At 41.6% G+C, this 23,059-nt stretch overlaps 3 protein-coding genes across 9 annotated transcripts in view; 2 read left to right on the forward strand and 1 right to left on the reverse strand.

The window, feature by feature from the left end:
• Xrcc2 (X-ray repair cross complementing 2) lies at window positions 1-1,191 on the forward strand. The gene has a single exon (XM_077411318.1). The coding sequence runs from the start codon at window positions 369-371 to the stop codon at window positions 1,179-1,181; it is 813 nt and encodes a 270-aa protein (XP_077267444.1). The 5' UTR covers window positions 1-368; the 3' UTR covers window positions 1,182-1,191.
• Window positions 1,060-7,805, reverse strand: LOC143900222 (sec1 family domain-containing protein 2). 3 transcript variants are annotated; one of them, XM_077411313.1, is made up of 11 exons: window positions 7,666-7,805; window positions 4,257-4,473; window positions 3,928-4,170; window positions 3,553-3,822; window positions 3,259-3,444; window positions 2,878-3,144; window positions 2,611-2,739; window positions 2,299-2,524; window positions 1,878-1,986; window positions 1,540-1,686; window positions 1,060-1,418 (listed from the first exon to the last, which is right to left on the reverse strand). In XM_077411313.1, the coding sequence occupies exons 2-11, from the start codon at window positions 4,446-4,448 to the stop codon at window positions 1,205-1,207; spliced, it is 1,983 nt and encodes a 660-aa protein (XP_077267439.1). In that variant the 5' UTR covers window positions 4,449-4,473; window positions 7,666-7,805; the 3' UTR covers window positions 1,060-1,204. The 3 variants fall into 3 exon arrangements, with proteins under 3 accessions (XP_077267439.1, XP_077267437.1, XP_077267438.1); XM_077411311.1 differs by lacking the exon at window positions 7,666-7,805 and adding an exon at window positions 6,534-6,683; XM_077411312.1 differs by lacking the exon at window positions 7,666-7,805 and having other exon boundaries at window positions 4,257-4,605.
• Window positions 7,543-23,059, forward strand: part of Actn (alpha actinin) — a 22,182-nt gene continuing 6,665 nt past the window's right edge. The window contains exons 1-6 of one of the 5 annotated variants that reach the window (XM_077411309.1): window positions 8,315-8,472; window positions 9,003-9,137; window positions 21,374-21,608; window positions 21,846-22,181; window positions 22,438-22,527; window positions 22,942-23,027. In XM_077411309.1, coding sequence (XP_077267435.1) covers window positions 9,036-9,137; window positions 21,374-21,608; window positions 21,846-22,181; window positions 22,438-22,527; window positions 22,942-23,027 — 849 coding nt within the window. In that variant the 5' untranslated portion in view covers window positions 8,315-8,472; window positions 9,003-9,035. Of the gene's footprint in view, window positions 7,654-7,696; window positions 7,842-8,314; window positions 8,473-9,002; window positions 9,138-21,373; window positions 21,609-21,845; window positions 22,182-22,437; window positions 22,528-22,941; window positions 23,028-23,059 lie in introns of those variants that run through there. The other 4 variants (XM_077411306.1, XM_077411305.1, XM_077411304.1 and 1 more) reach the window with 4 other exon arrangements.

Genomic DNA, 23,059 nt, shown 5'->3' on the forward strand with positions numbered 1-23,059 from the left:
TAGCTGATACAATTCAACGTTAACTAGACACTACGAAGCGCGTGCCATTTATTTTCGCCCTCGGCTTATTTATATTTTTAATTTTACTTTCATCGATTCTGCAAAATTATAATTAGTATTGAAAACCTTTTGTAATTCTCGAAATATCGATACGATCGAAGGGGAGCGAGCCAGTTTTACAATAACTTTATCGCATTTCCGTGACGTCGCCGAAACAACACGGCTGCAGCCACGGAAGATCCTGGCGGGCTCGTCTGCGAATAATCAACGGTGTTCAACAATGGAGTAACGCTCGTTGATCAATCATATTCGAAACGTTGTAGTGATACGGGAAGGTAACGGACGTACGTTTGTGAGTCAGCAATAGTATGGAGTTCCATTCCGAAGACGGGCTAGAGCTGTTGTCGAGATTCGGCGTGAAACCGCGGCCGATTAACCTCGACAACGTTCTGTTCTCGAGCGACATCGACAACGGGAGCGTCGTCGAGATCGTCGGGGCTTCGTCCACCGGGAAGACTCTGTTACTGTGCCAATTCGTAGCGAAATGTATATTGCCCGCGCGTCACAAGGGGATCAGGATCGACGGATGCGATGCCTGCGCGATACTGATCGACACCCTCGGTCACATACGGATGAGCAAGATAGCCGAATTGATGTCTTCCACGATACGCGGCGCGTATCGGGTAGCCGATGTGCAACCGCCAGCCGAAACGGTAGACCGCGTCGTAAACGAGTCCCTGGAAAACTTAACGGTGATCAGCTGTTGCAACGACGATCAGCTCCAGCTGACTCTGCGCACGCTCGAAGACGAGTTTCTCAGCAATGAGAGAATCGCTCTGTTAGCTATGGACGATATATTGGCGTACTATTGGCAGGCGAGGAAAGAGAGGAGTGTACTCGGTATGGATAACTACGCCAGAGATCTGCTCGGAATCGTTCGGGCTCAAACGTCTCGGTTTCACGCCGCGACGGTTTACACGAGATGGGACGGACCGGTACCCAAACGCGAGTCGCGCGCCAATCCGTTGAAAGGGTCAGGTGTGAATTATAGGCTGCGGCTTGACAAAAGCACCGTAGTTCGTGAGTTTATGTGCCATTTACAATCCACCGACAATGTAAAACAGATTCGTTATACGATCTCTGATTCTGGTATAAAATGGATTCTCAATGATGCGCGATAGAAAGCGAAAATTCAATAATTGTTTCAACGATCGATCGACGAGAGAAGAACCTTGTCCGCTATGTCTATCGGATTTAACAGTCTCGAACCTGCTATTGTTATTTGACAATTCGAATCGACGAACGATATAATTTCTTTGGTCTCTCTTATTTCTTCTGGCGTTACACCTCCGATGACGTAAATGATAATCCACGTGTTGTCGCACGGATGGGGTTTTATTCTTCCTTTAGCGAATAAGCTGTCACAAAGGTATATAAATATCAAATAAGTTAGATTTCAGAATTTCTTTAGAAAAATTGAAAAAAATGTCTTGAAGCGTAGTATCGTGGTAAAATAATGTAACGTATATTTAAACTTACTTCAGTCCAGCGGAAATAAACGAGGGTGATCTCTGGTGTAAATCGGGAAGTTCAAATCTATCTGGATGGAGCATATCCGTTAATAATTGTCGTAAAATGCCAACGCGTCGAACGATCTCTCGAGAACTCGATTTGCACATCAAGGAACTGTAAGAGATATAAAAAAGACTGTATATATTCTACTCATATTTGAGCAAATACTTAAAAACGTAAAACATGAAATATTAGAAGCACAGCGAATCGATTTCAAAGTGAGACAATGAGCGTCTCTGAACGTAAATACTAAAAATCTTTTTTAATAATTATGTATACGTGTGAATATACGTGTAGTTTCGTACGTATAATTATGTAGAGACGCGCGTTGCTGTGTTATTTCGTGTAAGATGTTCATAATATGTTTTGCTATTTTTGCAGACGTCTCCTTTATAGTCTCAGCATCTGTAACACCTAATTTAGACGTACATTAGTATTAGAATGTTGCGTAGACATTTATATACATTCACTTATCGTCTCATTTAATTATTTAGTAAGATCAAATACCACGAATTTTGATAAATTACATTTTTTATGATTTTGTATAAAAAGTTTAATTATAGATAGGACAAAACGGTCTAACGTAACTTATATTTTTGATAAAATCATTTATATAATTAAATGACAGATTAATGTATTAAAAAATAAACTTTAAGAATTTCATAGATAATCAATAATTTTAATCGATTTGTTATTTCTGCATCTCGTAACATATTTTTTACTAACCGAAAAGCGACAAAGATTGTTCGTACATTGACGTCTTCGTTGTATTTCCCTTTAATTTCACGATATCCTCAAATACGGCATCAGCGATGGCTTCTTCCAGCTGCTGCTCTTGTTGAAGGGAGAACTGTATTTCAGTTCCAGCTAGTGCATAAATATGCACCAAAAATGCCAATATACTATCCGTGTGTAGCTTGTGCTTTTCGCGAGTTTTTATTATACCACTCAACTGAAAACAATCGAAAGAGAAAGTGTGATCTCTCGCGAGAAACAGCGATATTGAGAGTACACGAGAAACCAAATAATGACACGTACTTGTCCAAGCACGCTCGTAGAGTCACGACTCACAGCTATGTTTTGTAAAACTAGTTTCTCGAAACTAATTAATAGTTCTAATCGGGAAGTTTCTTCCGACGTTAGGGCTTGTACAATTCCCAGTGCTACCTGCGGTAAAACGAATAACAATCAGATACATGATTTTTTCAAGTTGCGTATACGCTATGAGAAAATTATACGCAACGTCTAGAATTGTTTTGACCAAAAAAGCACATATTAAAAATGTTTCATCATCGGTATACGTACTTGAAGTTTTTTGCTCGATTCTGATATAGTACGAAGATCATCTATGTCTTTGAATTTATTTACAAGTTTCTTTAAACTATGCGCGGAAATCCTCGTTGCTGGTTTTGGTTTCAGTTTTTCTTTCAATTTTAAATTTTCTTTCGTTTGAAGTATATCGATGAGCATTTTATTCGTAGTGGCCAATACTTCTTTTTGTGTTTTCGTGATTAATATATTCATTAGAGTTTTGTCGCTGCTCGCCAAGCATCCTGGCACATCGACAGATTTCTTAAAACGTAAAAAAGAAAACAATTTTTATGCAATTTTCACGCAACAACGACGATTCCATAATATTGTTTATAATATGAAACGTATATCACATTGCAATACGAGCTGCTATACCTGTGGTCCGCGAAACAAAGGACACATATTTATCGCAACGTCGTTGCAGTGATGAGGTAAATGAGGCAAAGTGCGCAATATCTTGGCTAGCAACGATTCGGTATCATTGCTGGTAGAAGTGCAAAGATCTAACGTTCTGTCGACAAAGATTACGGATACTCCTTTTCCCTTTGCGCCAACTAAACTCTAACGTATAAGATAAAACGTTAAAGTAAAATTTTCAAATATTTTTTTTCTCGGTACTTTTGCTTCGTTTTAATTTATCGTTAGAATTATTATAAACAAAATACTTGCGTTTCTACGTTCGACAGCCATCGGTAACGTTTCTAATTTTTCAGCGACGTATTCGCTAAATTTTCCCATTGAGTAAACGTCTTCTCTCAAATTCAAGTACGTCAATAAACTGTTGAACAAACTTACAAAATGTTCGACCGCGTACTCGGAATTCTTTATCGACCCACTATTCAAAGGTGACGATAGATCGCCAAAAGGTGGCGTTACAAACAGACCATCGTCAATCAGGCTAACGAAAACTGGTCGAAACAGTATTGTCACCGAGCGGTCCTATAAATCGATGTATAACGACAAAATTTCAATGACGCGTAACGAACTCAACTTAAAGTCCGGAACTTGCACGTCGAACGAATAAAAAAAAGGGACGAGCGTTACCCGTGACCGCTGATTACGCTGCATCCAGCTTTTTACGTCTCTCTTTAATTTGGCGTAATCCACTCGATCCTCCGGCGACACTGCGTCTTCGTAATTCAACACGCTCGAGTGCGCGGCAGTAATAATCGTGCAGTGCTCGAATGCATTTTTCTCGAATATCATCTTAACTGTACGTTGATAAAAAGTTAGATTGGCAGAAGTAGAAATGATCACCACCTTTTTGCAGTTCCGCACTTTGATATACTGCAACAAATCGTTATGATAAATTAACAATTTTACAATTGTGAGATTCGAGCAGCAAAAATCATTCTTTTATATGAATTACATACGCGAAAGTTGTACATGTCCTGTTCGTGAACCGACGCCGCACCGGCAGCCTTAAGGAAGGAATACACCTTGCCGCCGGTATGCCAATGAAGACATTCCGTTGCCGCATGATCTATATAGACCGCAGATTCGTCAACAAAACCAGCAATATCGTGCCAGGTATCGGCAAGAAATTGTTCTAGATCGCCTTCCATTATTAATTAAAAGGACAGCGCAAACCTGATGGAAATAATTCTTTTTTCACTTTAACGAATTAAGTAAAATATAGGTAACGATGTATAACAACGTTCGACGAGCCGATATGAACAGTCTCATTGTTCAACGAGACAACGTAAATTCTAGCACAACGATCATTATTTACGAGTCATCCACGTCGAATGTCATAAAGTAGGGTTAAACTTTTGGTAATTCTTCAGTTTAGCTACAGCAGCACAAAAAACGATGAACTTAGGTTCATTCGACGCGTTTTTGCACGAAACGAAAGAATCTGGCAGAAAAAAGTGTCGCTCTGCCCCGCGACGCGAGATATTAATCGTTAAAGTTGACAGGAATCAGGTTATGATTCCTGTCATACCGACGAGATGCAGCGACTAACGACCATGCCCTGCGGCCACATGCGCATGCTTAGTGGTCGCACGCGCATGTAAAACTGCGCCAATTTTAAATGAATCAATCGTGCAGAATAACCAAGCATCTCGATTCAAGCAGTTAGGTCTCACGCTGAGAGTTTCTTTAGTTTAATTATGCGTGGGAAGCATGCATGTGCTTTATAATTTCGCCGAAGGCCCCCCCTTGCACCCCCCGTGTGTGTGTGTGTGTGTGTGTGTGTGTGTGTGCTTCCCCCGCATAATTAAATTAAAGAAACTCCAAGCGTGAGACCTAATTGCTTGAATCGAGATGCTTGGTTATTCTGCACGATTTATCTGTTTAATGATTTTCGTTAAAGCAGGGCACACACACACGTGTGTGTCCTGCTTTATAGAAGTTGTGATTTTCGTTAAAAAAAAGCGTCATTTAATCTATTGTACATAAGTTAGATGACGCGCTTTAAACACTTGGTAAATATGTATAATAGCGGACCCAGCCCCAATGACCTTGACCTTGACATATGTTGTCAAGGTCACCCTCCTGAATGACCTTCGGAAGGTTTTAGCCGTCGCTCGTTACTCATCGTTAAAAAGTTATAAACAAAAAGTTTGGAAAATATAGCAGCTATTTTGAGTATTGAAAAGTTCACGCATACACTTTCCACGCGAACCTAGGTCCACCCCCACCCTCCCCCTGCTTTCAGGGGATGTGCGGTAGCGACATATATATTGTGTGTGCATAAACAGTACACACGTAAGCGAGAAAGGGGCTACCGCACCTCCCCCGAAAGCAGGGGGAGGGTGGGGGTGGACCTAGGTTCGCGTGGAAAGTGTATGCGTGAACTATTTCGACATATATATTGTGTGTGCATAAACAGTACACACGTAAGCGAGAAAGGGGCTACCGCACCTCCCCCGAAAGCAGGGGGTGGGTGGGGGTGGACCTAGGTTCGCGTGGAAAGTGTATGCGTGAACTATTTCGACATATATATTGTGTATGCATAAACAGTATACACGTAAACAAGGAACGGGCTACCGCACATCCCCCGAAAGCAGGGGGAGGGTGGGGGTGGACCTAGGTTCGCGTGGAAAGTGTATGCGTGAACTATTTCGACATATATATTGTGTATGCATAAACAGTATACACGTAAACAAGGAACGGGCTACCGCACATCCCCCGAAAGCAGGGGGAGGGTGGGGGTGGACCTAGGTTCGCGTGGAAATAAGTGTATGCGTGAACTATTTCGCATATATATTGTGTATGCATAAACAGTATACACGTAAACAAGGAACGGGCTACCGCACATCCGCCGAAAGCAGGGGGGAGGTGGGGGTAAACCTAGTTTCGCGTGGAAGTGTATGCGTGAACTATTTCGACATATATATAAGTTATTTATGCCTTTCAATATTCAAAATAGCTGCTATATTTCACTTTGCATGCGCGTGCGACCACTGAGCATGCGCATGTGGCCGCAGGGCATGGTCGTTAGTCGCTGCATCTCGTCGGTATGACAGGAATCATAACCTGATTCCTGTCAACTTTAACGATTAGTATCTCGCGTCGCGGGACAGAGCGACACTTTTTTCTGCCAGATTCTTTCGTTTCGTGCAAAAACGCGTCGAATGAACCTAAGTTCATCGTTTTTTGTGCTGCTGTAGCTAAACTGAAGAATTACCATAATAAGCTCCAACCTGCCACATGGCTCGACACTCGACGGCATCTTTAGTATACACGTACATACATACGCTAGACCGCTAACTTGACGTCAAATACCAAATACGCTGCTCCGAAACGACAGCTTTTAGAACTCACGCGTGCTCAACGCGCACGCGTGGTGCAAAGGAGACGCGATAGAACGCGTACCGGCTACTTCCACCCGATTGGAAAGAGTCAGCGTATCGAGCCATCTCTGTCGCACAGTCGGAAAGTTTTAGAGCAGGTCTACAATGCGAGTCGCAAGAATTGACCATGCGCGCACGGTCGATTATTCTCCTCGTTCTCCTCAAATTCGACCGTGCGTACGGTCAATTCTTGCGACTCGCATTGTAGACCCAGCATATAATTTGAATGGTGACGTGTGAACAAGTGGATTGAACAGCGCGCGATAAACAAAATTGACGCGTGAGACGTGAAATATAACACCCGAAATAAAATGCGTTAAGTAAAAACAGAGAAATTATGGTGTAATCTTCCAATAATATTTAATTCTCAATCAAAAACGTCCGTCGCGCGATTTTTCGATTGCAATTAGCCAGAGCGATTGACCAGCCAATCAGATATTTTTATTATTCTAAATCAGCCAATTTACGCGGTCAATTGAGTCCAACTTGTCGAGGGGTCAGCTGTTTTCCATTGCCGAACTGTGGCTGTACTATTTCAGCTGGAAGGAAGAAGATTGTGGAATTCGGCGCGGTGGCCAATCACCTTTCGCTTTTCTGGAACTAGGATTATTGGCCTCGCATCCCACGAGAAGTTCTCAGTAGTTTTTGAATAGCTGTGTCATGTCGTGTATTTAGATATAATTGGTTAAAAATTATATTTATGCCGTTCGCGATTGCGAGTGCATTCGTTTGCGACTGCAGGTAAATTAATTCGTAATTCTAGTGTTTTCAATTTTAAGCCGTCTGTTCTTCGAAAACAGAACAATTAAGTTGTAAGAAGAGAAACTTAGTTTGTTTCATAACTTCATTGTAATTCGTACGCGCACGTCTCCCTTCTACATGACGCGCTGCTCCGTGCCGCTGGCGGCTGGCGGCAGTGGCGGCGATTCCGCGGATCTCGCACGGGAATGGCGTCGCTCCGGTCTACTCGGTAATTACTTACGCGCGGGTTCTATTTTAGTCGTGCGTGTGGGTGAATGAGGTGCCTCGACGTCCGTCTCCGACGCTATTTTCGTCGCCCCTGCGTCCTCGCGAGCGAGAGCTGCGGCTGCGGATCGGCGTGCGTGCGTGTGTATATAAGCGCGCGCGCGCGCGCGCGCGTGAGGGAGAAGGACGGAGGTTAGTTTTCGGGCCAGCGAGACCCGGTCTGTGCGTCGTCGTCGTCGTCGCCCCGGGCCCCGGCCCCGGCGAGATTCGCGTTGTTTCGCGTCCGGCGTCACTCGCGCGTGCGCCAGCTGCCACCCCTGCTCTCTCGGGGTGGCGCACGCGTTACGCGAGCGACGCAACGACGCGGGGTACGTCGAACGCGAGGCGAAAACCCCCTCACGTTTGACGGGACGCGATCGCGAACCGTCACAAACCGTCTTCGCGGCGGGGCCCGCCGCGGCGCACGTTTCTTCTTGCTACCGTATAAAACGGAGCTATTTTCGCATTGTCGAGCATTCACTTGACACAAAGATCGCGGATCGCGCGGTGGGAAGGGAGGGATGAGAAGAGAATTTAGAAGGGTGTCGGAATGGGAGTGGGAGGGGTCTTGCCTCCCCTCCCCCGGCGAGAAGCCGCGAGGAGAGCGAATGAGACCCTCTCGTCTCTCGTCCCCCTAACGGCGGAGCGGCGGGCGCTGCGGGGAAGGGCTGGGGGAGGGGGAATCGTGCGCCGGCGAGGCAAATCGTATATGTCAGACTCGTGGCAGAGGGGTCAGCGCGAGGGAAAGAACGACACGAAACCGAACGTTTTCTGGGCTTAGCGGGTACGTTTTTCACGTCGGGGTCTCGCTGCGCTTCTCTCTTTCTCTTTCTCTTTTTTTCTCTTTCTCTCCCTCCACTGGTCTACCCTCGTCTAATCTTCCGCTCGTAATTCCCCCCCCCTTCATATTCACCTCCGACCCTTAATCACCGCTCTCGTTCCCCCCTTGCTTTCGCCGTTTTTCCCTTCTCTCTTCCCCCCTTTGTTTTTTAAATCTCGAACCCCTTCCCCCTCCTCGGTACACGCGACGCTGTCACCGCGACGAACGAGACGTATACGTACGCGTCGAGGAGGTAACACGCGTATCGATCTTCGATCGAGCGTTTCTCTCGGCCGCTTCGAGGAGAGAAGCGTTCGCGGCTCTCTCTCTCTCTCTCTCTCTCGCCGGGGTTCTCTCCCATTTTTTTCCCTTCTCTTTCTCTCTGTCGCTCTCTCTCTCGCTTTGTCTCTGTCCTACCGCTGAATCCTTCTCCCGTTGTAACGGGCCGAGCGTCGTAACAAAGTCGCGTGACATCAAGCTTTTGGCGTTTGAAGGAACGCGAGACACGCACACACCGAGCGGGCAGGATGAACGACATGGAGGCCTACGGGGACGGATACATGGCACCGGAGGAGGAATGGGAGAGGGAGGGTCTCTTGGACCCCGCCTGGGAGAAGCAGCAGAAAAAGGTGAGCGGGTGTTATCATATATGAGATTTTTTCCTTTTTTTTCCTCCCATATTTCTCTCTCTCTCTCTCTCTCTTTCCCCTCCTTCCTTCGCCCTGGGACAGACAGTCCTTTCGAGTCTAGCTGGACGGGCTCGTCTTGTTTTCCACAAATCAGACCGGCCACCGATCGTGCACAGCCGTCGTAAATCCTTCCGTCTCCGCGCCTTTCCGCGTTTCACGTTATATTCGTATTATCGCACGAGTAACTCTCGTCGGTTTGCGCAAAGGATAATCGAACGAATTTCCGTCGAACGTAACGTCCTTCGTTTTTTCACGCTTTAACTCGTAGGAGAAGATCGAGGTGATTGATCCACGCAAAAATCGCGACCTATTAAAGCTCCCCAATTCAGAAGAGTAACAGTTAAAGTGGCCTCGAGAAGAAAGTATCTTTGATTTGTTTTCCTCGGCTGTACCTCGTCCCATTTAAAGCGAGCCCACGCTGGCCGTAGATACGCAGAGACCCGGTATATGCGTGTGTGTACACCTGTTCCAGGGAGAAAGAGCAGGGAGAGCGGGTGAGAGAGAAAACGTTGAATTGTTTTCTTTTTTTATCCGACGCGGGTCGCAGCTGCCTATTGTAAAGAACAGAAAAGGACCAAGTGTATATGCTCTCTCGGAGTCCTACATGCGTACACCAAGAGTATACACGGCATATGCCGGGTCTTTCTCTTTGCGTTTACGACACGCCCTGGAGAGTGAAAAAAAAAAGAAGAGTTCGAGCGTAGAAAACGTAGCTAAAGAATTGAACGATAGGAACAAGAGTCAGTAGGTAATATCGCGTTCACTTGCCAAAAGTCACTTGCGCGGAGAATCGAGCTCGATCTCGATTATCAATTCCTTTAGATTATCGTAATCTTATCGAAGAGGGGAAGGGAGGGAACACTGAACTAATCGAAAAGTAATTCGAGTATCGGTAATGCGATAACAGTTCGTTTTTGCAAATCCATTTTGTAGTAATTTTCTTATTACATTACACACGTGTCGATGAACGTGAAATAAACTTATTTTATGGTTTTCTCCTTTGCTAAGAAGTTCTATTGTTATTGAAAAGGTGACGTGCGTGTATATTGTGAATCGGTATTGGTAATGAGACAGATATCAGACAACGGTTTATAATTGTACTATAAAATGGTTTATAATTACTATAAAATACGAATTAAAGAACGAAACACACATAATTTACATATCGTAATTTAATTGTTACATGTAAATGTACAACATACGGATTGTATATTATAGATTTGTACGAACAACATAATTTTTCAAATGTAATTTAATCGCAGCTGACGTGCGATAAGATTACATTTCTCTTGCATTTGATCCTTTTTACGTTGAAGAAATTATTTTCAAAAAAAGGTAATATAATTAAAAATCTGTTCAAGTGATACCTATACACGCTTTGTTGTTAAAACGTAACGTTATCTTAATATAGGAAGTGTTCGGAGGGAATTATCTCTCTGTCGGATGATATTAGGAAAATAGCGGAAATACGATTTATCTGATTGAACTTGGAGCAAAGTTATTCGCGCGAACGTCTCCTTTTTTTAATCTCTTTTTTTCTCGCTTACAAAATTTCATTTCGTACATTCGACGTAGCCATTAGATACCGATAAATTGGAGCGTCCTCGAGTACGCGTTTGCAAGTGTTTTCTTCATTTTTGGCAGGCGCTCAAGGCTCTCCCGGAGCCCCCGCCTCTTCGCGCATATATCGGCCGCAGCCCTTCGGATTGTATTTTCAGACTTTATGACAAAAATAATCAAGAGCGCAATGAGTCACGCCCGTGATTTTCACGATGACTCGTAGCCGTTCTCCTTCTCGTTATCTCTTTTTTTCCTTCCAGTCCGACGCGCCGGGTCGCGCCGTCCGGAGCGAGCGACGGCGCGACGTCAAGTCAGGTATTGGATAAGCCGTTACTGACAATGGTTACGCATACGTCAATAAAGCGTAACGCGTCCAGGAAAGATCGTGCCGCGCAGCGCCGCGCCGACCGGCGAACATTTTTCGTAACGCCTCTAATTTTAGAGATCCGCGTGCTCCGTTCCGGAAACGCGCGCGGCCCGAAAACGGCCGCATTTACCGAGGCTCGGGCTCACCGTCGCGTCGCCGCGAAAATTCATTCCGTTCGTCGAACCGCGCGGAACGTATCGAACGTTCATATATATTATTCACGCTTCGCGGGAAAGCTTACGCGAAGTTGCTCCGTTTCGAATAACGTTTATGACAGCAATGCGCGATTCCGCGAACTCGGAGCGGAAGGAAGTACGAGGGGCACGAAAGCAACAGTCCATATTCTTCAAAGTTTTTTATTTTGTTCTCTTATTTCTTCCAGAGTTTTTTTTTTTTACAAGAAGCTGTCTTAGCTGTCTATCGATAAATCGATAGAAGTAAAATTAAACGAGATTTGGGAAGGATTGGAAAAATAAATTAGTAAAAAACTTAAACTCACTTACACGAATTTGATTTCCTAGGCTTTCTCCCTCGTTCGTGAGAAACATGAAATATCATTCATATACGGATGCGCAAATAAATCAAATACAAGTAATTGGTCTTTTTATCTACACGTTGTAAGCGATAACACTTCCAGATAACTCTGGACGTGACAAGTTTATTGATTATGCATTTATTATTATTAATTAAAACTGATCGGAGAGCACGTCGTTAGAAATAAATATACTAGAATAGTACATCCTACATATATTTAACATATTTTATTTATTTTTTATTCTATTCCTTATTTTTTTGTGTATACATCGAAAAACGTGTTTGTTACTTCTTGTTACGGTTCTATTGCAATTTTTAATTGCAGTGCTATTTAATATAGTTAAAATGAAATTATTACGGACGATAGTTTGCTACGAGAGTTTCGTAAGATCCAAAGAACGTGCTACAAGAATTTAAGTGGAGGGGGGAGAGCGCGTTCCCACCTTATCACGATTATCTGTACGTTTAATACTTAGGTATATATATATTTCTACGCGACGCCGACGTGAGAAAATCGAGAAACTCGCCACCGTGGTATTCGAGTTACATACTCGTCTAGGTCTGGCTGGTACTCGTCTGGAATTGATAGAGTACGACAGGGCGTGCCAATTAACAGTACCGGTTAAATGCGCTAACACGTAGGAGGAAGCGGACGTTGTACGACTGTACGACACGCGCCGGCCGATTAACTGTACAGGGGAATTTCTCGTAAAATCATCGGTCGTTACGTCGCGCGTCGTCGCATCGCCGCGCCGCGCCGCGCCGGCCGCGCATGGCACGAAACATTCCTGCGATAGGAATTTTTTTCTTCCACGAACGACGTTTAAATGGGTCGCGGAAACAGCTGCTCGCCGAGCTTTCAGGCGGCGCGATCTTGAAGATCTATTCGGAGTATTCGAACGTTAGTACTCGTTGCGTGCCCTGCTCTGGGTCCCTTCGTGCCCTTGATTCTGAAAATCGTCCTACATCTGAAATTGACAAAATTGTCCACAGACTTTTCGCGCTCTTGTTCTAATTAAATAATTAGCTGTCATTCTAAAATAAAGACGAATAAAAATGTCATTTATTTGTAGAGAACTTTGGATATATATTAATAATCTTGTTAATAATAATAAGATTCTACAGACAAATGACATTTTTATCAATAATATTATTACAATAATGATATTTATTTATTATTAATAATAATATTTTAATATATAATAATTTTTTTTCTAAGTATCTTTCAACATTAAATTTAATAAAATATTTCAAATTAAATTATATTTTATTTGAAACATTCCATTGTTGAATGATATTTAATGTTTAAAATGATATATTGAACTGTTTTCAACTTTTTCTTCAATGATTGTGGATAAAAGAAGAGCGTCTGGGGTGGTTCTGGATCATCCACTTATATTGGCAACAGGTGTTTATTATTACTCTCATGATTACTTTATAGCGTAAATATTTCTTGTTATTGCTCGTCGAAATCAGCTCGTAGATAAAACATGTCAACCATCTGTCGTCATGATTTCGTTTGTTATTAATACGTGGTTCGCTTGATCGATCAAGCATGCTGCTATTTCTTACGTATACCCCGATCGTTAGTATTCTCTTTGGGTTTGATTGTTCATCACGTGCACATTTGACATCTTAGCCAATTTTGAGAGCATAAATCTTTTCATGAGCAATTGTCTCAGTTTGCGAAGGTCGTCTTTCTATACGACACGTTCAATTACGCAATATTTCGACGCAACACATCGAAATTCGTTAAAGTTTATTCTCTTTACAGACTTATCGTGACATCTTAGCGCTTATCATTACTGATTACAATAGATAACGAAATAGTTAGAATTATGTGGGCCTTTTTTTTTATATGTCTCTCTTTTATTTAAGTTTACAGGTCTCTTTCGTTTTTTGTTATCGCATTCCAACGTCATCAAATCTCTCTTTAAATTTGTACATCTTGCGACAAATTTTCTTCTAAACTGACAATGACGTTAGATATTTCCACTTGTGGATTCCTTTGTATACACTCCTCGCCTTTTCTAACTGTACTTTGAAAAATGGGATCGCTCAGACTATAATATCAAGCGTCGCGCGATGTGTTTTAAATTAATATTAGCTCAATATATATAAGACTGCAAATTTTCCACTCCGTCGCAATGATCCCGACCGTATACGATTACTCGCGCAGACGGAGTTATCTCACGCATACTGTGTAATTAGAAACTGCCAATTAATTACGCTGTATCGATGTACACTCATCTTTCGGTTATCGCTTTAAGACTAATTCCGTGCCGTCGTCCGTAGCGCGGCAATCAGCATCTTCATCAGAAGTGCGTCTTTGGCAATTATAATAAATTATCTTCCGCGCGAGTGCGTCATCTTTCTCGCTACGTTTATTTGTCCGATTAAGTGTAAATGTCGGCTGACGAAAAAAGTTACCGATCAATAACGTGAGTCTCTAACGACCGCTGGAGTGAGATATTAACTTATTGTTAGCACCATTTAATAATAATATTCGTTTAAAAAATTTAGTATAACTAGACATCACAGACGCGCCCTTCGCGCGCGTTATTTAGCTTTAATATTATACACACAACTGTCAAAATATGCTATGACAGCCGCTCACGAAGTTAGCGCAGCAACAGAATCAATCATCAGCATCGCGGAAAAGAGCCAACAAAGCACGTCGAGACTTTCGAGAAGACTTCGAGAGATGCGAGTATCGATTTAACATGCGCGCCTTTTTTTTAGAAGAAAGGAGGATAAACAATCTGAATAAGCGATTCGTATACAGTAGTTGTTTTTTGTTTTACGAACATAAATTGTGTATGTCGTCACAAGTTCTTATCTCATTTTACTATCTCTTCCACCCCTTTCGTTAAACAACCTCTTTTTTATTAACGCACGTTGGCGATCAACAGATGGACGCTACTCGCTGATTCTATTTTTCGGAGGGGGAAATTACAAATTTGTGAGTTTTGATGTAAAAAATTATAGATATATACTCAAAGTAGCATATATTAAAATAAGGTGCTGATATAAACATCGACGTTGATGGGCACGGAGTTTTTTAATTCTGACAATCAGCAATCAGTGTGTTAAATAAGCGACGGTGAAATTTGTCTCGGGATGTTGGTCGCACGCGCGATGATTTTGGATGCTCTGCTCTGGTCAATAGCATCGCGGATACTTTGCGCACCTCTCTCGTCGGCGATACTCTCGCGGCCGCGGCGGCGGCGGTTCGCGCGACGCGCGTCTCTGATACGTCTTACGTATAAATAGACCGTATAAATAGATAACGCGTGTAGTCGTATGTTGTCGATTATAGTCGGGGTCCACATCCTCCGATCGGACTTCAGATTTCGAGGGAAATAAGTATCGCGCCGGCGCTTCATCCGTGCGAACGATATGCACCGGTGATAAATTGCCGGGGAGACTCGATTTAATATCCTTCGGTTTCCCGCGTGATACCAACAATGTGTCATATTTTCATGTATAATTAATATATATCTATATATAAATTAATAAAAAATATATATATGTAATATTGCAAGCTATATAATTGCTATATACCGTTAGTACTTAAGGAAAAAAAAATGTGGTACATATATAATATATATATAGTTGGCGATTATAGTTTTTAATATTAATCACGCTTTTCTTAATTCTGGCTTTTCTAAAATTATAAGATAAATTACGATTGTGTTACTATTGTTAGAGCATATGACTTATTTGGCTAACTTTTAAACCACATAACTCCTCTATACAGATATATTTATGATTTTTTTAAGTAAAAAATGCAATGTTATGCTTATATTTTTTAATTTTCGCGGGATACACTTTAAATGACGCCACGATCGCGACATGCAATGTTAAAATTGAAACGAAATGTCGAACGTTGATTAAATGTCAATCGATTTGTCGACGATACTTCGCGTTTGAAAGAGTCACTTTCATTTCGTCGATGTTGCCGATTCGCAGGTATGCGGCTTGCTCTTCCTTTTCGCGTACTTGAATTCGACGGTGAGCGCCAATTTGGCAGATCGCATATCGTCGCCGAGAATTTAAGGAGCCTATATGTGTGGACGACGGCGACGGGGTCCGATGATAACGTGTAATCCGCGTTATGATCGCGGATTGCGGATAAGTGAAAGCCGAGCCGTCGGCGTCGCCGGTCGCGAGCCACCGCGGCGATCGGCGACGGTTCCGTTCCGCGTTCGATCGATTTCTTTCCGCACACCACACCAGGATCGTTAACCTTTGGGGGACTCGGCCGCGCGCCAAATCTCAAATTGGAACCGGACGGCCAACGCATGCCATATTTTGACTAAGACCATTGTCATGCGATGATATGGATCGAAACGTAACAGAGCGAAAATAAAAGATGTATAATGAAACATTGCTGATACACGAGATAATAATAAGACGGGACAATTGTGGAGAAGGCAGGATGTATTCTCGAAGGATATATACAGGTACAAAAAATGAAGGGTTCCATATTTAATAAAGAATTAGAGAGAGAGAGAGAGAGAGATTTATATTCGATTAAAAACAAAATAAATACGCGCAAGCTACTTGCGATCTCTTGGATTCCTCGTTATACTTATTTGCTGTGTGTTCCTGACTTTTACTTTTTTTAGTAGTTTTATTAGTGTATATTACTTTATTACTATAATTTTACTTTTATGCTCGATTGCATCTTGATTTGATTTGAATATTGTACCTAATTATATACTTGGAATTTCCGGGAGAAACTTCGGAAGTTTCTCTTAACCGCGAATTATTCATTATTAAACACGATCATGCGACGATCATGAATGGAAGATCGGGGATAATCTAACTAAAGATCGAACCTCGATGCAGCTACAATCGTATGAGGGACTAACGCGAGATTACCAATTTGCCGTTCGAATAACTTGAATAATATACCTATATTTCGATAAAAAATCGGATTACACACTTTACGTTTTAGGAAGAATTCAATATATACGGATTGAATTCTATTCAACCGATTTGCGTATATAAATAATATACGCAAATTGGTTTGCAATTGAATAGAAATGAACGCATTATTCTCTTCCGAAAGAAATATAGAATTAAATTCAAATTCTGACTGGGGCGATATTTTTCACGATAAATTCTTTATGGATGTATAAGATGCTTTTTGGCATTGGCATCTGTACTTAAATTAATTATCAATTTAATAATATGTGAAATTACATTTCCAGCAACTTTGGCATAAAAAATTGCTTTACAAGACTAATAATCGTCGTGATATAAAATTTATTATTAGAAGACGCACTTAAGATCTCACCCGATGACCGCAAAAATGCCAACATTTGTTTATGCTTCATGCGAAAAAAAATACAGAATCGTCAGGCCTCTCTGATTGTGAAATATCGAGGGAAACGATGAAAATAGAAATGTTATGCGGTATAGAAGAAGATACAGCTCGCGCGAATAAATGCAAAGCAACGCGGACAACGGCGGAAATAATAGAGCGTGGAAAGTCGCGATTATTTTTCTTGGGCGAGAATGGTTCTTCGCGTTCTTCGGCTGCACGCAGCTGCATGCGCCAAACGCGGATTCATCATGCAGACATTTCGCTGTACACCCACGATTAACTATTTTAGATATTGGCTAGATATTGGCCCCATTCGAAAGGTCGTAGTAATAATTACAGACTGCATCTCCCGCCCACGTGTTCCGCGATTCAAGCTCCCCGTTAAATTTTTCACCCTCGTGCCAAGACGCGTACTCTTATACATATATCAATGACCCGTTAGGCACGATAGCGGCAACGATGTATCTTCTCGAGAGAATTTTGATTCGGATCTATCTGCACAAAGCCTATTGGAAAATTGTCAATGACGTTTATCAGAGTGAATTGACGTTTATTAATGAACGTTGATAATAGCTTAGAAATGAGAATTCTCAAAGAACAATGCGTGATGAAGTTGCGAAAGTTATCTATTGTTATAATTTTATGTATAATAAATAAATAAAAATTTAATAAACGTCGAATATTTTGATATAAATAGTATATGCCTCGTCGAAGACTTATTGAAGTAATATATTTCTAAGGGCGAATTAATTCGAGACGTACTTGAGACGTCAGCACTTTGAGAAATCCTTTCTGTGCAATCTAAATATAATTTAAATGCAATTTGCATATATGTATAATTAACAGAGATTATCAAATTACTCCTCGTTAGATATAAATTAACGGCTCGGAGAAGAGCTTTGAGAGACTCGTTGAGACTCGTTGACATTCTCATGAGAAAGATTACATTTGCAGACTGATCCGTAATTAAACTGCTCCGTTGCCAAATTTAATGCAACATGATAGAAGCATACATTCCTGTCTGCAGAAGATAGAAAATAAGCGGCGATTATAGGACAAACCTAGAACAAACATTTTGCAAATGCAAGCGACGGCGACGTTTTCGCTTTAAACTTATACCTTAAACGATGTTGCGCTTTATCGAGGGTTACACTATATGTGCACGCGCATATATTTCGATAAGGCACGAAACGATCCGATAAGGATGCGATAAGAGGGGCACAGACAAATGTAGACTATTGTCAAATTTTTGGAGTAGAAATAGAGTAGCGCATAAAAAAATTATACGCGAAGATTTTGATTACGTGAATTGCGCGGAGAAGGGCGTTTAGGCTGTTTTTGTATAAATGTATATTTACTCATAGTCGACACACACATACATGTTAATGTGAATAATGATGACAAAGTTGCGCTAATGAGGAAAATAAGTGTTAGGAAAAAAATTATAATTGTGTTCGATACAGTATACGTAACGAAAAGTTTTCTTTTCTTTTTTTCCCTTATTTTTTCCTTTTTTTTTTCTTATCGATGAAAATTCCACGACGAATATATTTAGAGCAGAAATTAAGCAGAAATTACTAACTAGTAAGTATATGTTATACATGTGGAGGCATATATATTAATTACACGTCCTTAATAAATATAATTAAATATTGTGTATCTAGTTGAGTATTATGTTTGTCTAAATTTTGTCGATCGCGAGATAACCCTCGAAAATCGTGCGCCGAAATAACGCGGGACGCGCGCGTCGAGAATAACGATAGTGTTTATATTATCTTTAATGTACTAGCGTGTGTCATACACATTAAGGTTTGTAGAGAGACGACGATGACTCACGGAGGAACAAAATTTGTAATGGTGCCACCGATGACACCAACGATGTTATCGTAATAATATATACGGAGATGAGCGCCAGAGCTTTTGACGATAGTATGAGATAGTATTATCTTGGATAGACGATAATACGAGAAGCAGATAGAAGAGACGGCTATTATACTTAAGAAACATCTAGATACATCTTATAAAAGTCTTACATATACGCGCACATTTTACAACACGCGTACCTACAACACTTGTCAATGTAACGATAAATGTTACATTTATGAAAAATAATCACGATGAATAAGCGCAAGCTTCTCAAACGACGTGTGGCACTGAATAAAGAGAGGCGAGAGTTTATTGTTTATAAAGATAATTTCCCTTTGTAATTTTGATTAAAATAAATTAAATACAATTATTACAGATTCACTATTGCTTTTCAAACTATTATAATATTGTAATCAGCATCGCACTACAGAATTACGAACGAGAAACTTTAAATGTAAAATAAACAAGGCTGGCTTGCGTTTTCAGTCACTTTGCAATTGAATGAAGGAAATAAATGTCGACTCTTTTTTAAAAATAGCTGTTTATTTACAAAGTAATGTACACTTCTTTTTCGTACGCAACGCGACCGGTTGGACGTTGGAAATTTTCTCTCTCGACCAGAATTTCTTTTCGACTCGTAGATTGCGTGGCTTAAATCTCGGGGGAGGATATTATTTGCCGTCCGTTGTGTAAATCGTCTTTGAAAACGGCCGTGCGCACGCTCGTCGGCGTATAGGCCCGCGGAAAACGAGTGGTCGTGTTACCGCACGTAACGTATAAACGGTCAGAAATAGAAATAATGTGTTATCAGCAAATATATCGGGCTATCGCATTTCTTCATCCTCGAGGACGTCTCTTATCCGTGAGCTGTGCGTCTGGCTGTAATTTTCATCGATACAGCATATCATTCGCGCGCGTGCACGGAAGACTTTTTTTCAGCGGCAGAGTATTAAATTACGAATTCGTGCAAAAATGTATCGCGCGATACATTTTATCGACGGATTAGAGCCTTTAATTATTCAACGCTTTGTATAGCGCGATATTATTTATTTGCCGAACGAAAGCACGATAGTGTTTCAATTGCGAATGCCTCGCGCAGGCGGATATCGTAGACCGCAACTGCAAACATACGTCTATGTTTTTCTCGCCGGACGACCGACGACGTGCATGATCGGTGACGTAATGAGAATTACGTCGACAGTTAAATTTTAAATTATTAAATAACGGGCGCGAATTCGGAAATGCCGTCGGAAATGCTTTAATACTCGGACGCGGGAGGAGTCAATGTTTTACAAATAGATCTTAGAGCGCGCGTGCAGAGAGAGAGAGAGAGAGAGAGAGACGTTAGGAGGGTGGCTCATGTCCAAAATTGGCCCGTCGTGGGCTTCACGCCGACCGTATTGAATTTCACGCAATATTTTTCCAACTCGAAAATTTCGATCGTCGGCAACCGGGACCTTTTTTTTACCGATCCCGATCGAGAATGCCGCGCTTCACTCCGCGATTTTCGAATAAACATCCCGCGAACTCGCGCTTGGCCCCCTCCAGGATTTATCTTCGCTCGCCTCCTTGGACACGCCTCGATCGTGTAACGTCGACGTAATTTACATCAGGCGATTTTTCATATCGCGAAAATCGTCGCGATTTCACCGCGCCGAAAAAAAACGGAGATTATACCACGGAAGCTGACGTTGGAGATCGATTTGTCGCGCGACGACGATTACGGAGATTTTAATCCAACACAATGTAAACATATATTATCTTTTGAATTCGGAAACTGTGCTGCAAGATTTGCCTCCGGGGGCTCCGGGGTTTCTGATCTGCTGTTGCTGTATTTCAAAAAGCAAGAGACATTGCGCGTAAGAACGGCTTTTTAACAAAAGCGTGCACTTGTCTCACAATCGCAGAAAAATATCGAAAGTTTATCCGAAAATCATTGCGAAGAACGATAGAAAGCGTGGCTTAAGAACCAGGACAGAAGATATATATAGCGGGAGGGATCGGGGTCGCTACTAAAATATACACTAAGCAGTATATAGCGGAGAAACTCAATCCCCCCTGTTGTAAATGATTTATTTCTTCATGGCACATTGTTCGTGTAAAAAATTAGGTACACCGTTTCGGTCGAACAGCCCTTCTCTGATCGTCTCGCTATTATCTATATTATTTTTGTCTGTTAACCCTCGCCACCCATCTGGGATCTTTTTTGACCTCACGCGCTTAAAAATGGCGATGTTTTCTGTTTTACCGAGGATAATGATTCCGAGTAGTTATTTTCATAGTAATATTTATACTTTTTGTTATTTTTTATTTCAACAAAAATGTTTATATATTAGAACTCTGTAAAAAATGAATAATAATGAGGTGGGGTCGAAAACGACCCCATGTGAGTTACATGAAATTCTAAAGCAGATAGGCGGCGAGGGTTAATTGTACGTCAACTCTCGACTTGCTCAGCACCAACTTATGATTGCCGAACGCAGATTAATTGGTTCCTTTTTTTTATGTTCACAGACATTCACAGCTTGGTGCAACTCGCATCTACGCAAAGCAGGCACTGCCATCGAATCGATCGAAGACGATTTTAGGAATGGGTTGAAACTGATGTTGCTGCTTGAGGTGATCTCAGGGGAGACCCTTCCGAGGCCCGACAGAGGCAAGATGAGGTTCCACAAGATTGCCAACGTTAACAAGGCCCTTGATTATATCGCCAGTAAGGGCGTCAAGCTGGTTTCAATTGGCGCGGAAGGTATTTTTCTCTCTTGAAATTCTTTACATAATCATTGCGTAAAAGTGTAGTGTGCTAAATCGCGTAAAATATTTATTTTTCACGCACTGATGGTATATCTTATAAAAATAAAAGTTTATTAGATTTTTAGTGATCACGTCACACTTTTAAATTTTAATAACGTAAAAATAATTGCAGAATTAATATAATTTATATTATCTTGTACGCTCTTCTCAACTGTCGATAACTCTTTGACAGAAATCGTTGACGGCAATCTAAAGATGACTTTGGGAATGATATGGACCATTATCTTGAGATTCGCGATCCAGGATATCTCCGTGGAGGAGATGACTGCGAAGGAGGGACTATTGCTTTGGTGCCAACGCAAGACGGCACCGTACAAGAACGTCAACGTTCAAAACTTCCACCTGTCCTTCAAGGATGGTCTCGCGTTCTGCGCTCTTATCCATCGTCATCGGCCCGACTTGATCGACTACAACAAACTCAGCAAGGATAACCCGCTGGAGAACTTGAACACTGCCTTTGATGTCGCTGAAAAGTATCTCGACATTCCTCGCATGTTAGATCCCGATGGTAAGTATCAAATTAAACGTTAAAAAATTAAAAACGTTCAGGTACTTGTAATAGAGGGACATACATCTTAGGAATATGGGACACACGTTCGTCACTCTATTTGATAGGATCGAGGAAACGATTGTATCGAATCGTCGAGATTAGATATTTGCCTTTCGATTTTCGCTGTATAGGATGGAACTACGATTGGATTTTTTGAGTGCAACATGACATGTATAAACACTTAATGTTTATATGTTCCCTTGATATCATATAGATTTGATCAACACTCCCAAGCCGGATGAGCGAGCTATCATGACGTATGTGTCCTGCTACTACCACGCGTTCCAAGGTGCCCAGCAGGTCAGCGTCAAAGAAAAATGCGTGTTGCTCCCTCGTTCCTGCCCCGTCGTAAAAACGACCTGTTGTTCTATCCTTAGTTAACGCGAACTATAATTAAAGGAATTGTATGCTAACCGTTAATGACGTTTGAACCTGCTAATCGATTACCTTGCTATTGTCTTAATTTAATTACTTCACCAGAGGACCGCGAAACAAACTACGCACTGTGTTCCGTAATACTTTTTAATTATAATTAAAAGATATGATGACAATGTTATATTATTTTTGCCAGCATAATGTGAGAATTATATTGTGAGAATTACTAATGACATTCCGCTCCTTGCCGGATTTGTTTATTGTTAAAATTAATTAAATTTTTAACGGCAAATTTTTCCGCTAACAACGCATGGTTTGAGTTTCTTCGAATGTGTTTTTCTAGATATGCGAAACACGGCAATGCCTGATGAGAGGGCCGTGATGACTTATGTTTCCTCGTACTACCACTGTTTTAGCGGTGCTCAAAAGGTGTGTGTTTTGCAATTCAAATTAACCTGTAA

Source organism: Temnothorax americanus, unplaced genomic scaffold, assembly GCF_048541705.1.
Source record: "Temnothorax americanus isolate GAGA-0224 unplaced genomic scaffold, ASM4854170v1 Scaffold3, whole genome shotgun sequence".
Classification (NCBI taxonomy): Eukaryota; Metazoa; Arthropoda; class Insecta; order Hymenoptera; family Formicidae; genus Temnothorax; species Temnothorax americanus.